This window comes from Pristiophorus japonicus, chromosome 5 (assembly GCF_044704955.1).
Source record: "Pristiophorus japonicus isolate sPriJap1 chromosome 5, sPriJap1.hap1, whole genome shotgun sequence".
In the NCBI taxonomy this organism is placed as follows: domain Eukaryota; kingdom Metazoa; phylum Chordata; class Chondrichthyes; family Pristiophoridae; genus Pristiophorus; species Pristiophorus japonicus.
Window position 1 is genome coordinate 292,982,451 of NC_091981.1, and position 15,747 is coordinate 292,998,197.

At 46.0% G+C, this 15,747-nt stretch overlaps 1 protein-coding gene across 12 annotated transcripts in view; it reads left to right on the top strand.

The window, feature by feature from the left end:
* Positions 1-15,747, top strand: part of LOC139264758 (uncharacterized) — a 680,593-nt gene that overhangs the window by 532,063 nt on the left and 132,783 nt on the right. For all 12 annotated transcript variants that reach the window (XM_070881817.1, XM_070881821.1, XM_070881822.1 and 9 more), the window contains 2 exons: positions 4,490-4,537; positions 5,563-5,613. In XM_070881817.1, the coding sequence (XP_070737918.1) occupies positions 4,490-4,537; positions 5,563-5,613 (99 nt within the window). The remainder of the gene's footprint in view (positions 1-4,489; positions 4,538-5,562; positions 5,614-15,747) is intronic.

The following is a 15,747-nucleotide window of genomic DNA, read 5'->3' on the forward strand; positions in this document are numbered from 1 at the left end:
GGTGGCAGCAGTCTCTGATGGATCAGGAGTGGACCACATGGGAGAGTCAGCGGTGGCAGCCAGAATGCTGTCACCTTGAAGAAGGACAGCTTGACCTTCCATTTCCTGGGGACCACTGACACACGGGACTGGGCTTCAGCATTTGGAGCACGATGTATGACCACAAACCGCTGGCCTGCTTCAGTACTGTCACTTCCCCGTTGCACAGAGAGGATGGCAGTAGTCGGTGATCACATGCCCATCACCAAGCTGGGGCAGAGCTTGTGCCTGCGATGCTATTGCTGCTGCAACGTCTCCCATGGCATGCGCCACACACTCCGCAACACCACTGTCGCTGCTGGAGCCCCATCTGCCTCTGTGAGTGAGCAAGGATTGTTGTTGTCTGACAGAAAAATAATACACTGACGAATCTTAAGCCTGAAGCAATTACAATCAAGTTAATTACAGGTTAAAATTGAACAGAAACAGGGACACATATAATAACATAAGAAATAGGAGCAGGAGTAGGCCATTTCACTGCTCGAGCCTGCTCCGCCATTCAATAAGATCATGGTGAACTGATCATGGACTTAGCTCCACTTCCCTGCCCGCTCCCCATAATCCTTTATTCCCTTATTGCTCAAAAATCTGTCTATCTCCGCCTTAAATATATTCATTGACCCAGCCTCCACAGCTCTCTGGGACAGAGAATTCCACAGATTACAACCCTCTGAGAGAAGAAATTCCTCCTCATCTCAGTTTTAAATGGGCGGCCCATTATTCTGAGACTATGCCCCCTAGTTTTAGTTTCCCTTAGGAGTGGAAATATCCTCTCTGCATCCACCTTGTTGAGCCCCCTCATTATCTTTCGATAAGATCACCTCTCATTCTTCTGAACTTCAATGTGTATAGGCCCAACCTACTCACCCTATCTTCATAAGTCAACCCCCTCTTCTCCGGAACCAACCTAGTGAACCTTCTCTGAATAGCCTCCAATGCAAGTATATCCTTCTTTAAATATGGAGACCAAAACTGTACACAGTACTCTAGGTGTGGCCTTACCAATACCCTGTACAGTTGTAGCAGGACTTCTCTGCTTTTATACTCTATCCCCCTTTGTAATAAAGGCCAACATTCCATTTGCCTTCCTGATCACTTGCTGCACCTGCATACTAACTTTTTGTGTTTCATGCACAAGGATCCCCAGGTCTCTCTGTACTGCAGCACTTTGCATTTTTTCTCCATTTAAATTATAATGCGCTTTTCTATTTTTTCACATCTTTCCTGTAATGTGGTGACCAGAACTGCATACAGTACTCCAGCTGCAGCCTAACCAGTGTTTTATACAGTTCAAGCATAACCTCCTTGTTCTTATATTCCATGCCTCGACTAAAAAAGACAAACCTTCCATATGCCTTCTTAACCACCTTATCTACCTGGCCTGCTACCTTCAGGGATCTGTGGACCTGCACTCCAAGGTCCCTTTGTTCCTCTACACTTTTCAGTGTCGTACCATTTAATGTATTCCCTTGCCTTGTTAGACATCCGCAAATGCAGTACCTCATGCTTATCCGGATTTAATTCAATTTGCCACTGTTCTGCTCACCTGACCAGTACATTGATATCTTCCTGCAGTCCGCAACATTCTTCCACATTATCAACCACACGGCCTATTTTAGTGTAATCTGCAAACTTCTTAATCATACCCCCAACATTTATGTTCAAGTCATTGATATATACTACAAAAAGCAAGGGACCCAGCACTGAACCCTGTGAAACATCACTGGATACAGCCTTCCAGTCACAAAAACCATTATCCTTTGCTTCCTGCCTCGAAGCCAATTTTGGATCCAACTTGCCACTTTGCCCTGGATCCCTAAGGCTGTTACTTTCATGACCAATCGGCCGTGTGGGACCGAATCAAAAGCTTTGCTAAAATCCATTTGCTCTATCCATACGCACTGCCCTCATTGATCCTCCTGGTTACCTCTTTGAAAAATTGAATCAAGTTAGTCAGACACGACCTTCCCTTGACAAATCCATGCTGACTGTCCTTGATTAATCCATGTCTTTCCAAATGAAGATTTATTCTGTCCCTCAGGATTTTTACTAATAATTTTCCCACCACTGAGGTTAGGCTGACTGGCCTGTAATTACTCGGTCTATCCTTTTCTCCCTTTTTAAACAAAGGTAAAACATTAGCAGTCATCCAGTTCTCTGGCACCATACCTGTAGCCAGAGAGGATTGAAAAATGATGGTCAGAGCCTCTGCTAATTCCTCTTTTGCTTCCCTTAACAGCCTGGAATACATTTCATCCGGGCCTGATGATTTGTCCACCTTCAAAGCTGCTAAACCCCTTAATAATTCCTTTCTCACTATGCTTATCTCGTCCAGCTCTGTTGAGGTGCAGCCCTTTCGGCTTGTACAGGTTCCAGCTCCCCCAGAAATGGTCCCAATGCCTCAGGAATCTAAAGCCCTCCAGCCTGCTCCATCTCTCCAGCCACACATTCATCTTCTCTAACCTCCTATATCTGTACTAACTAGCATGTACACCGGCAGCAATCTGGCGATTACTACCTTTGAGGTACTTTGAGGACCATAGAATTGAACCCAGATCAGATCAAAGTAGACAGAAAAGTAAGATTCTTCCTTGTGCTTTCAAGATCATCTTTTGACCTAAGGATCTTTTGTCTACGGATGTTCTTCAGTATCCTGAAGGCCCTGTTGCCAGCAGCCACGGGTACAGCAGCTGGGCTTTCAGACAGGAGACCACACGCTACCGAAATGAATGAATCTCCAGAGGGAAATCTTTTGCCTACATATTTATCGATCCCCATAGTCAGTCAAGTAAAACTCCTGAATATTTGTTGATGGCCCACATCCCAACCCTGCTGCCCTCCACAGAAACAAAATCCCAGCTTAACTTTAGGAACACAGGACCGCTGATGTCCCATGGAGATATTTGACCTCAGTATGGTGAAGGGGCAGGAATGTAGCCAGTCACGGTATTACCAGCTGCTCCAGAACATCCTTTTTGGTGACTTTGTGACTGATCCTTAAAGGTTAGTGAAACTGACTGCTGCTAGACCTAATGACGAGCAGCCAATAGACCCCCACATAAATTCCCACTCAACCTTCCCGCTCAATCTTTCCATTACAGTTTTTAACATCCAATTAACCAGACAAAGACATGATTTAATGTCTCATCTAAAGTTTGCACCTCTAACAATGCAGCATTCCTCAGTATAGTATAGTATTAGGCAGTCCCTCGAGCCAATGATGACGCTTTCACACCAAAAAGGGATGAGCTCACAGGTGTTTCAATGAAGGACCTAATATTCAAGGTCCAGAACTGTATATTGAAAGGTGGAAGATGCCTGTGCATGGGTTTTTTTAATGTGTGGTGGCCATTGTACATCAGCCACCACACAGGCTTGACAGAGCTAGGTCTTGATCCAGTGGTAAGGGTTAACCAAGACGACTGGAGACCAGCTCTTCTGCACGAACCGAGGGCGCACACATATCGCAGGGTGGGCTGCAATAAAGAATATATGCATACATAAGAGGTACTAGCTTAAAGGTCTGGCCCCAGTTCTTGTAGTTAGCATGCTATCTGAGCACCAGAACAGGCACTGGATTTTCAAGATTAGTAAATTATGATTTATATTAATGTTTGTTCTTATTATTATTGAGTTCATTGTTATTTATTTGGCTTTATAATTATCAAGATGTATTTGACTTCCCAAAATCATTGACGAGTTTAGCCGACAAAAGTCTAGAAGGAGACCAATGTGATGTTATACTTGTAGTTGCCTTTGTGCAGAAAATGCAAATGACAAATGATGGTATTCCAAAACAATTACGCTGTCTTGTTCTAAATTGTTGTCATTGTCGAATTAGTTTCAAAATGTAAGGATTTTATTTTATTAAAGCGTTGTTGCTTACTGTTTATACAGGGTTTCATCAAGATATTGGTTTGATTGTTTGGAAACATAATGAAATATTAAATGAGTATTGTCATAGTATCAATGAGAACATAACCTGAGATGTAGACCTGACCTGACCTTGACCTGATACATCCTCAGTATATTGCCCTGTGACTTAGCTCACTAATGTCATTTACTACAGGATGTGAATGGGAGTAGAGGGCCCATGGCCAGGGTAATACCAGGAGTCCGAGGCACCCTTAATCTGTCTCTGATGCTACCTAAATTAATTAATCTCCAGAGGGATATCTTTTGCGTAAATATTCAGCAGTCCTCATAGTTAGGGGCAGGTCGGAGACATGCTGAACTTCTCATCTAAGCGACGGCAACTCTAACAATACAGCATTCCCTCAGCATTGAAATGAAGTGTCAGCCTAGGTTATGTGATCAAATCAGGGAATAATGGCTAGTTCAACATTATTGTATCCACACTTTGTTAGCAACACTTAGCATCTTTAGCTCTTAGATTTGTTTAATTGTGCAAGACTCTTACTGACCACTTTCATTCCATGCTTTATAACAGCCCCATCAGCTTACGATATAGATCTTTCAACACCACGTCCACATCGGAGTAAGTATTGAAAAGAAAGACTTGAACTAAGGGACACTTGAGACTTTTTTAAAAAGTGCTGCAGTTTTAAGGAGTTTCAGTGGTGCACAGCTAGTCCAAAGTTACAATTGAAGCTCAACGGGGCTGAAATTGCCCCCTGTGCGAACCGGGGCGCACGTAACCAATTTTGAGTGTTTTTACCGCTGCGGTGGTTGAGGTCGCCTCTGGAGCGAAATTCCGCTCTTTGGTTTTTTTTCCAATCGGATCCGGAAGTTGCACTTAATGGGGGCAGTTATGCAGTGGTGGCAACACTAGAGGGGCAGAAGTTGGGGGGGGGGGGGAGTGGGGGGGGGGGTAGTGTGAAGTGGCCACCGCGATGACGTCATCACGGCACCATATTACCACGGCTCTGCCCTTTACTTTAAGGGGGGAGCCTGCACGATCTTTAAACTTCATTTCACTGGGCCGCCAGGGAGGGTTTCAGCCGGGCCAGCGGCCTGGCACCCAAGACAGGGTGCCATGCTGTCTGTTGGCGGCCCGGCCAAACCTGGGGGGCATCATTGTCGGGCTGACATGACAGTCGACTGACAGAAAAAACAATAGCGGCAGTAGGTCCTCGCCTTTAACGGGAGCCGTGCTGCCATTGCAGAATGCCTCAGCCTCACTGGACCACCGCGACAAAAACTTGTTTTGGCACTGGCGGGCGGGCTGAAGATTTTCACGCCGGAGTTTCACCGTCGGGTTAAATCGGGGGTACGCACTGTGATATCGCACTTAACACGGATCGGCAGCTGTGGAGTGGTGGGGGGGGGCGGGGGTGCAGGGGTGGGAGCGGGACACCGCCAGGGTAACACGGGCGCGGAATTTTGACAATGGCGGCCATTACCTGAAAAGTCGGCGGCCATTGCACTCCGCAGCTTGGCCGCTGCTTTCTGGTGTTAAGAGGCCTTAAGAAAAGGGGCAATTTCCGCAACATCTTTAGCTCCTAGATTTATTTTGTTGTGCAAGACTCTTACTGTCCACTTTCATTCCATGCTTTATAACAGGGATACCTGGCTACTGGAAATCTCCAACAAAGCAACGTGTGCTTAGATCTTGTAAGTAATGAAAAGAGAGACTTGAACACAAGGGACTCTTCAGCCTTTTTAAAAAAAAAAAATGCTGCGGGCCACAATTGCTGCCCGCGTGAAACGGGGCGCTCCCACCCCGTTTTGTTTGTTTTTACCGCTGCGGTGGTTGAGGTCGCCTCTTGAGCGATGTTCTGCTCCTTGATTGTTTGGGGCTTTGGATCTGAAGGTCGCTCTTAATGGGGACGGAAACACGGTGGTGGCAACACCAGAGAGGCGGAAGTTGGGGGTGGTGCCGCGATGACATCATCATGGCGCTGTGTCACCACAGCTCTCCCCTTCACTTGAGGGAGTGGAATCCTCATTTCACCTCGGTTCACAAAAACTCCTGGGTGATCCGGGGGTGCCTTGATGGCCACATGTGTGCGGTCGATGCTACAGTGCAGAGCCGCAGAGCCGAGCGCCTGCTCAGGGGCACAGACTTCATCAGTGGCAAAGTTTGCAGAAGTGGCTGACTTTTGAAACATGGCATCGCTCACCCGGGTGCTGCATCTGTGGGCGGCCAACTGCGAGATCCTGCAAATGTCTGCTGCAGATCCCTGGAAGGAGCCAGAGGCGAAGAGGTTGAGGGCAGTGGTGACTTTGACACCCACTGGTAAGTTGTGTCCATCAGGATCTCTGGGCAACAAGTGTTCAGCAGGCTACAACTGTCTGCCATGACCTGGTGTAATATTCCTTATGAAGCCCTGTTGTTGAGTCATGTCCAGGAAGATCATCCTCTGCCTGTATGCCTTGTGTTGGGGCTACTGCCTCTGGCATAATCCCTTCTCTCCTGTGGAGCATCAGGTCACTGAGGGGAATGCTGCTGGTGTTGTTGCTGCTGCTTCTAGTGTGGCTGGTGTTGTTGGTATTGGGGCTCATCTTGGTTCAAATCTGAGGTCAAAGGTAAGACAGCATAAGCGGTTGTAGTAGATGGCAGGTAAAGTGGAGATCAGAGGCAAACATGATTTCTCTTTCATAAAACCATACTGACTCTGCTTGATTGAGTTCTGCTTTTACAAATGTCCCACTACTGCATCCTTGTTTCTATGTTAATAATGGACTCCTGCTTTTTCCCAACAACAGATGTTAGCTTAACTGGTCTGTAGGTTCCTGCTTTTTGTCTGCCTTCTTTTTTAAATAGGGGTGTTACATTTGCGGATTTCTAATCTGCTGGGACCGCCTCAGAATCCAGAAAATTTTGGTCGATTACAACCAATGCATCCACTATCTCTGCAGCCACTTCCTTTAAGACCCGGGGATGTAAGCTATATACCCCGTGGGTATATACGCACAAGTTGTTGAAGGTGGCAGGGCAGGTTGAGAAAGCTGTTAAAAAAGCATACGGGATCCTGGGCTTCATAAATAGAGGCATAGAGTGTAAAAGCAAGGAAGTTATGATAAACCTTTATAAAACACTGGTTTCTGCCTCAACTAGACTATTGTGTCCAATTCTGGGCTCCGCGCTTTAGGAAGGTTGTGAAGGCCTTAGAGAGGGTACAGTAAAGGTTTACAAGAATGGTACCAGGGATGAGGGACTTCAGTTATGTGGATAGACTGGAGATGCTGTATTCCTTAGAGCAGAGATTTGATAGAGATGTTCAAACTGAGGGATCTGGACCGAGTAGATTGAAAGAAACTGTCGGCAGAAGGGTCGCGAACCAGAGGACACAGATTTAAAGTGATTGGAGGAGAGTGATAACTTCAAGAAGACATAGACAGGCTGGTGAAATGGACGGACATGTGGCTGTTGCAATTTAATGTAGAAAAGTGCAAAATGAGACATTTTGGGAGGAGATGCAATGTAAACTAAACAATACAATTCTAAATAGGGTGCATGAACAGAGAGACCTGAGAGTATGTGTGCACAAATCGTTGAAGGTGGCAGGACAGGTTGAGAAAGTGGTTAAAACAGGAGCCTGGACTTCATAAATAGAAGCATAGAGTACAAAAGCAAGGCCTAGAGAGGGTGCAGAAAAGATTTACAAGAACGGTACCAGGGATGAGAAACTTCAGTTATGTGAATAGACTGGAGAAGCTGGGGTTGTTATGAACTGAAAATGCTTGGACTTGATTAATGTGCAGCTCATGTGTATATTTATTTTGCACAAGAATGTCTAATATCCAGGAAGTTGTTGTGATAGAAACATAGAAACATAGAAAATAGGTGCAGAAGTAGGCCATTCGGCCCTTCGAGCCTGCACCGCCATTCAATGAGTTCATGGCTGAACATGCAACTTCAATACCCCATTCCTGCTTTCTCGCCATACCCCTTGATTCCCCTAGTAGTAAGGACTACATCTAACTCCTTTTTGAATATATTTAGTGAATTGGCCTCAACAACTTCCTGTGGTAGAGAATTCCACAGGTTCACAACTCTCTGAGTGAAGAAGTTTCTCCTCATCTCGGTCCTAAATGGGGTACCCCCTTATCCTTTGACTGTGACCCCTGGTTCTGGACTTCCCCAACATTGGGAACATTCTCCCTGCCTCTAACCTGTGCAGTCCCGTCCGAATTTTAAACGTCTCTCTGAGATCCCCTCTCATTCTTCTGAACTCCAGTGAATACAAGCCCAGTTGATCCAGTCTTTCTTGATATGTCAGTCCCGCCATCCCGGGAATCAGTCTGGTGAACCTTCCCTGCACTCCCTCAATAACAAGAATGTCCTTCCTCAAGTTAGGAGACCAAAACTGTACACAATACTCCAGGTGTGGCCTCACCAAGGCCCTGTACAACTGTAGTAATACCTCCCTGCCCCTGTACTCAAATCCCCTCGCTATGAAGGCCACCATGCCATTTGCTTTCTTAACCGCCTGCTGTACCTGCATGCCAACCTTCAATGACTGATGTACCATGACACCCAGGTCTCGTTGCACCTCCCCTTTTCCTAATCTGTCACCATTCAGATAATAGTCTGTCTCTCTGTTTTTACCACCAAAGTGGATAACCTCACATTTATCCACATTATACTTCATCTGCCATGCATTTGCCCACTTACCTAACCTCTCCAAGTCACTCTGCAACCTCGTAGCAGTCTCCTCGCAGCTCACACTGCCACCCAACTTAGTGTCATCCGCAAATTTGGAGATACTACATTTAATCCCCTCGTCTAAATCATTAATGTGCAATGTAAACAGCTGGGGCCCCAGCACAGAACCTTGCGGTACCCCACTAGTCACTGCCTGCCATTCTGAAAGGTACCCATTTACTCCTACTCTTTGCTTCCTGTCTGACAACCAGTTCACAATCCACGTCAGTACACTATCCCCAATCCCATGTGCTTTAACTTTGCACTTTAATCTCTTGTGTGGGACCTAGTCGAAAGCCTTCTGAAAGTCCAAATACACCACATCAACTGGTTCTCCCTTGTCCACTCTACTGGAAACATCCTCAAAAAATTCCAGATTTGTCAAGCATGATTTCCCTTTCACAAATCTATGCTGACTTGGACCTATCATCATGTGACAATCTACCATATCAGCCCTTCTGATTCAGAGCCATGTATGGATGCTTGGTGATCAGGGCTATTCCCTGCAGTCATGGCTGATTACGCCAATAAAGGTGCCACAGACAGAGAAAACAACAGATAATAATGAGGCACATGCAACTAGATGAAGTGTGATAGAGATGACTATATCCACTCTGATACCTTGTAGATAAATCTGGTACAGCCCTGAAATACAGCCCAGCAGTGAGTTTCCAGAATCATTATCGCTTACTGTGTGCTTTATAATATTGCGACGAGAAAAGGGGTGCTGCTTTCAGAAGCTGAGGGAGCCGGTGAAGAAGATGGGAGTAGAGTGAGAGGGGAAGCACCACAAAGTATGAAGAGGGTACACAGGAAGGGAAGGGGACAACTCACAGCCAGCAGCAAGTGAAAGCAGGGCACAACTCGTAGCCCAGTGCTTTCATTTATAATGGAACTTCGCACCTGCCTGTTCTGTCTCCAGACCCTCGTAAACCCTCTCATTGTCAAAGACTACTGCCAATCTCCTTCATAAGATTGAAGACCAAAAATCTCCTGCTACTTTCTACTCCAAAAAGTTGCATGCATACAGAGAAACATAGAAACATAGTAAAGTAGGTGCAGGAGTAGGCCATTTGGCCCTTCGAGCCTGCACCACCATTCAATATGAGCATGGCTGAAGATTCAACTTCAGTACCCCATTCCTGCTTTCTCTCCATACCCCTTTATCCCTTTAGCCGTAAGGGCCACATCTTACTCCCTTTTGAATCTATCTAACGAACTGGTCTCAATAACTTTCTGTGGTAGAGAATTCCACAGGTTCACAATTCCCTGAGTGAAGAAGTTTCTCCTCATCTCGGTCCTAAATGGCTTTCCCCTTAACCTTAGACTGTGACCCCTGGTTCTGGACTTCCCCAACATCGGAAACATTCTTCCTGCATCTAACCTGTTCAATCCCGTCAGAATTTTATATGTTTCTATGAGATTCCCTCTCATTCTTCTAAATTCCAGTGAATATAAGCCTAGTCGATCCAGTCTTTCTTCATATGTCAGTCCTGCCATCCCGGGAATCAGTCTGGTGAACCTTCGCTGCACTCCCTCAATAGCTAGAATGCCCTTCCTCAGATTAGGGGACCAAAACAGCACACAATATTCAAGGTGTGGCCTCACCAAGGCCCTGTACATGTGCAGTAAGACCTTCCTGCTCCTATATTCAAAAAGCTGAACATTCGACTGGCGATAAATCTCAAGTTTGTTGCCAGAGAAGTAACCCGGCAGAACAGATCAGCAATTGCAGAAATCAATGGGATGAAAATTGGGCAGTTTTTCCAACTGGTGGGTTACCCCCAGACAGTGAAGCTGAATATTACCTGCTCTGTGTTCAAGCCATGTTTACTTTTCATGACAACATTCACCCCAAATACATCGACTTCATAACACTGTGGCTATCCAATGTAAATATAGAAATATAGAAATATAGAAATTAGGTGCAGGAGCAGGCCATTCGGCCCTTCGAGCCTGCACCGCCATTCAATAAGATCATGGCTGATCATTCAACCTCAGTACCCCTTTCCTGCTTTCTCTCCATACCCCTTGATCCCTTTGACCGTAAGGGCCATATCTAACTCCCTTTTGAATATATCTAATGAACTGGCCTCAACAAATTTCTGCGGTAGGGAATTCCACCCTCTGAGTGAAGAAGTTTCTCCTCATCTCAGTCCTAAATGGCTTACCCCTTATTCTTAGACTGTGACCCCTGGTTCTGAAACTTCCCAGCAACGGGAACATTCTTCTTGCCTCTAACAGGAATCAATCTGGTGAACCTTCGCTGCACTCCCTCAATAGCAAGAACGTCCTTCCTCAGATTAGGGGACCAAAACTGAACACAATATTCCTGGTGTGGCCTCACCAAGGCTCTGTACAACTGCAGTAAGACCTCCTTGCTCCTATACTCAAATCCTCTAGCTATGAAGACCAACATGCCATTTGCCTTCTTCACCGCCTGCTGTACCTGCATGCCAAACTTCAATGATTGATGTACCATGACCCCCAGGTCCTGTTGCACCTCCCATTTTCCTAATCTGTCACCATTCAGATAATATTCTGTCTTCCTGTTTTTGCCACCAAAGTGGATAACCTCACATTTATCCACATTATACTGCATCTGCCATGCATTTTCCCACTCACCTAACCTGTCCAAGTCACCCTGCAGTCTCTTAGCATCCTCCTCACAGCTCACACTGCCACCCAGCTTAGTGTCATCTGCAAACTTGGAGATATTACATTCAGTTCCTTCGTCTAAATCATTGATGTATATTGTAAATACCTGGGGTCCCAGCACTGAACCCTGCGGCACCCCACTGGTCACTGCCTGCCATTCTGAAAAGGACCCGTTTATTCCGACTCTCTGCTTCCTGTCTGCCAGCCAGTTCTCTATCCACGTCAATACATTACCCCCAATACCATGTGCTTTAATTTTGCACATTAATCTCTCGTGTGGGACCTTGTCAAAAGCCTTTTGAAAGTCCAAATGCACCACATCCACTGGTTCTCCCTTGTCCACTCTATTAGTTACATCCTCAAAAAATTCTAGAAGATTTGTCAAGCATGATTTCCTTTTCATAAATCCATGCTGACTTGGACCGATCCTGTCACCACTTTCCAAATGCGCTGCTATTTCGTCTTTAATAATTGATTCCAATATTTTCTCCACCACCGATGTCAGGCTAACCGGTCGAAAATTCCCTGTTTTCTCTCTCCCTCCTTTTTTAAAAAGTGGTGTTACATTAGCTACCCTCCAGTCCATAGGAACTGATCCAGAGTCAATAGAATGTAGCAGCTGATTTGCTTGCTCAATCACCACTACGTCTATGACATGCTCCCTCAGTGAGAAGAGAGTAAGTATACATTGCTGGAACGCTTCTTATGGAGCCATAGGTGCCTCCAGAAACTGGCTAAAGCAAATGGTTGCTTTCGGAATTGCTGTAAACACCATTTCACCTTTCATAACATCCCAAAGCAGCTCACTGTCAAGAAACTACTTCTGAAGTGTAGTCACTGTAGCAAAACGTGGAAACCTATCCCACAAGCAGAAATGAGATAAGTCACCAGATAATGGGGAGAAGATACATGTGGTTTGCGCCACACGCTAGTGCCAGGCGATGGCGCTGAACTGACATTGAGAGCTGCAACGACAGCTGATGCCGGTTCCAGCGCCGCACGCTATATCGATGGTACCGGTAGTGCAGTCGGTAAACCCAAGCACCAGGGAGCTCGGCATCGTGGAGATCGTGATATCAGTGGTTGTCCAACACGCACTGGACGTCCGAGATTCAACATTGGATTTAGTCATTTACCTTAATGGCAGGACAGAACAACGACAGGGAGAGCTAGCATCTACATGCAGAAAACAGGCTGCGGCAGTATTATTTAAAGGCACCATCCCCAATCAGCTGTACCTGACAAGGTTTTGCAGTTTCAATGCCTGTTTGCTACTTCCTGCAACTGAAACAGCTCTCTTTAGTTACAGCTGGATTTTTTTTGGTAACAGGGAGTGTTCAGTCATGTGCAGAAGTCATGCATTATTTGTTAAAGGCTTCAGCTCACAACACTTCCTCACAGTCATGCTTTCTGCTGTACCTGAATTTCAAGTGGTGAAAAAATCCTGTGGCAATCATTATTTGCATTTAAACCTAACTGCCCCCAATATTTGGCCCTCCAATCGTTTTAATTAGTGTGGATGGAATTAGTGTGCAGTCGAGATGATTTTCACCTGATTCACCATTTTTAGTTCATTCCTTGGCTATAATTAATTTCTAACCGACTAAGTTTTAGTTGAGTTGGTTTGGTTTGGTTGAGGAATAAATGTTGGTCAGGACACCAGCAGAACTCAATACGGTCACAAAATATTTTATGTACACCTCAAAGGGCAGACATGACTAGTGTTGTGTATTGAATAAAGAGTCTGACCAGATACTGTGAGCTCAAAGTAAAGTGCGACCTTAGTCTTTTATTACAGGTCTCCAGAGTGCCTCTCCAGCCTGTGAGGCCTCCTTAAGTACAGGTGCTCCCAAGGGATTGTGGGATCCCTTGGGACTCCAGGGGATGAGACCTCTGGTGGTTACAAGGTATTTAGAGGTTTACACATATATATATATATATATAACAACACTCCTCCGCCCCGCCCCCCAAAGTAACTATTTACAAGGTGAGTCGATCTGGGACCTTCCTTTCCCTGGTTGATTGTCTCGGTGCAAATGCTGGTTTTGGTGAGTCGTTTGTTGGGCCCTCGCTGGGCTGCTGCACAGCTGGCCTTGCTGGGCTGCCTGGTGTGGTGAGTCCTGCTGGGCTGCTGCGGGTGATGGGTTCTGCTTCGTGGTCAACCGCTGTGTCGGTTGCCACTGCGGGGCACTGTGAGTTGCGGGGTCAAAAAAGATAGGGTCTAACGTGGGTTGCTCTGGATAGACCGTGAATCTGAGTTTGGTTTGGTCCAAGTGTTGCCTGTAGATGAGTCCATTTGAAAGTTTGACCCAAAACACCCTACTCCCCTCTTTGGCCACGACAGTGCTGGGAAGCCACTTGGGACCTTGTCCATAGTTCAACACAAATACAGGATCATTAATCTCAATTTCGCGTGACACATTTGCGCGATCATGATGTGTACTTTGTTGAAGCCGCCTGCTCTCTACCTGTTCGTGTCGATCAGGGTGGACTAACGAGAGCCTAGTCTTAAGTGCCCTTTTCATGAGCAGTTCAGCGGGGAGAATCCCAGTGAGTGAGTGGGATCTCGTGCGGTAACTAAGCAGGACTCGGGATAGGCGAGACCGCAGTGAGCCTTCAGTTACCCTCTTCAACCTCTGCTTGATTGTTTGCACTGCTCTCTCTGCCTGACCATTTGATGCTGGTTTGAACGGGGCAGTTGTGACATGTTTGATCCCATTGCAGGTCATGAACTCTGAACTCGGCACTGGTGAAGCATGGCCCATTGTCACTCACCAGGACATCAGGCAGGCCGTGTGTGGCAAACATGGCCCGCAGGCTTTCAGTGATGGCAGCGGACGTGCTTGCCAACATTATCTCACATTCAATCCATTTGGAGCACGCATCTACAAAAACTAGGAACATTTTTCCCAAAAACGGACCAGCATAGTCGACACAGACCCTGGACCACGGTTTGGAGGGCCAAGACCATAAACTTAGTGGCACCTCCCTGGGTGCATTGCTTAACTGTGAACATGTGTTACATTTGTGCATGCAGGACTCTAAGTCTGCATCGACACCGGGCCACCACACGTGGGATCTGGCTATCGCTTTCATCATTATAATGCCTGGGTGGGTACTGTGGAGATCACTAATGAAAGTGTCTGCCCTTTTTTGGTACCACGATCAGTTTCTATGGATTGGAGGGTAGCTAATGTAACACCACTTTTTAAAAAAGGAGGGAGAGAGCAAACGGGTAATTGTAGACCAGTTAGCCTGACATCAATAGTTGGGAAAATGTTGGAATCAATTAATAAAAATGAAATAACAGCGCATTTGGAAAGCAGTGACAGGATCAGTCCAAGTCAGCATGGATTTATGAAAGGAAAATCATGCTTGACAAATCTTCTAGAATTTTTTGAGGATGTAACTAGTAGAGTGGACAAGGGAGAACCAGTGGATGTGGTGTATTTGGACTTTCAAAAAGCTTTTGACAAGGCCCCACACAAGAGATTGGTGTGTAAAATTAAAGCACATGGTATTGGGGGTAATGTATTGACGTGGATAGAGAACTGGTTGGCAGACAGGAAGCAGAGTGTCGGGATAAACGGGTCCTTTTCAGAAAGGCAGGCAGTGACTAGTGGGGTGCTGCAGGGCTCAATGCTAAGACCCCAGCTATTTACAATATACATCAATGATTTAGATGAAGGAATTGAGTGTTATATCTCCAAGTTTGCAGATGACACTAAGCTGGGTGGCAGTGTGAGCTGTGAGGAGGATGCTAAGAGGCTGCAGGGTGACTTGGACAGTTGAGTGGGCAAATGCATGGCAGATGCAGTATAATGTGGATAAATGTGAGGTTATTCACTTTGGGGGCAAAAACACGAAGGCAGAATATTATCTGAATGGCAGATTAGGAAAAGGGGAGGTGCAATGAGAACTGGGTGTCATGGTACATCAGTCATTGAAAGTTGGCATACAGGTACAGCAGGCGGTGAAGAAGGCAAATGGCATGTTGGCCTTCATAGCTAGGGGATTTGAGTATAGGAGCAGGGAGGTCTTACTGCAGTTGTACAGGGCCTTGGTGAGGCCTCACCTGGAATATTGTGTTCAGTTTTGGTCTCCTAATCTGAGGAAGGACCTTCTTGCTATTGAGTGAGTGCAGCAAAGGTTCACCAGACTGATTCCCGGGATGGCAGGACTGACATATGAGGAGAGACTGGATCGACTGGGCCTGCATTCACTGGAGTTTAGAAGAATGAGAGGGGATCTCATAGAAACATATAAAATTCTGACGGGACTGATGCAGGAAGAATATTCCCGATTTTGGGGAAGCCCAGAACCAGGGGTCACAGTCTAAGGATAAGGGGTAAGCCATTTAGGACCGCGATGAGGAGAAACTTCTTCATTCAGAGAATTGTGAACCTGTGGAATTCTCTACCGCAGAGAGTTGTTGATGC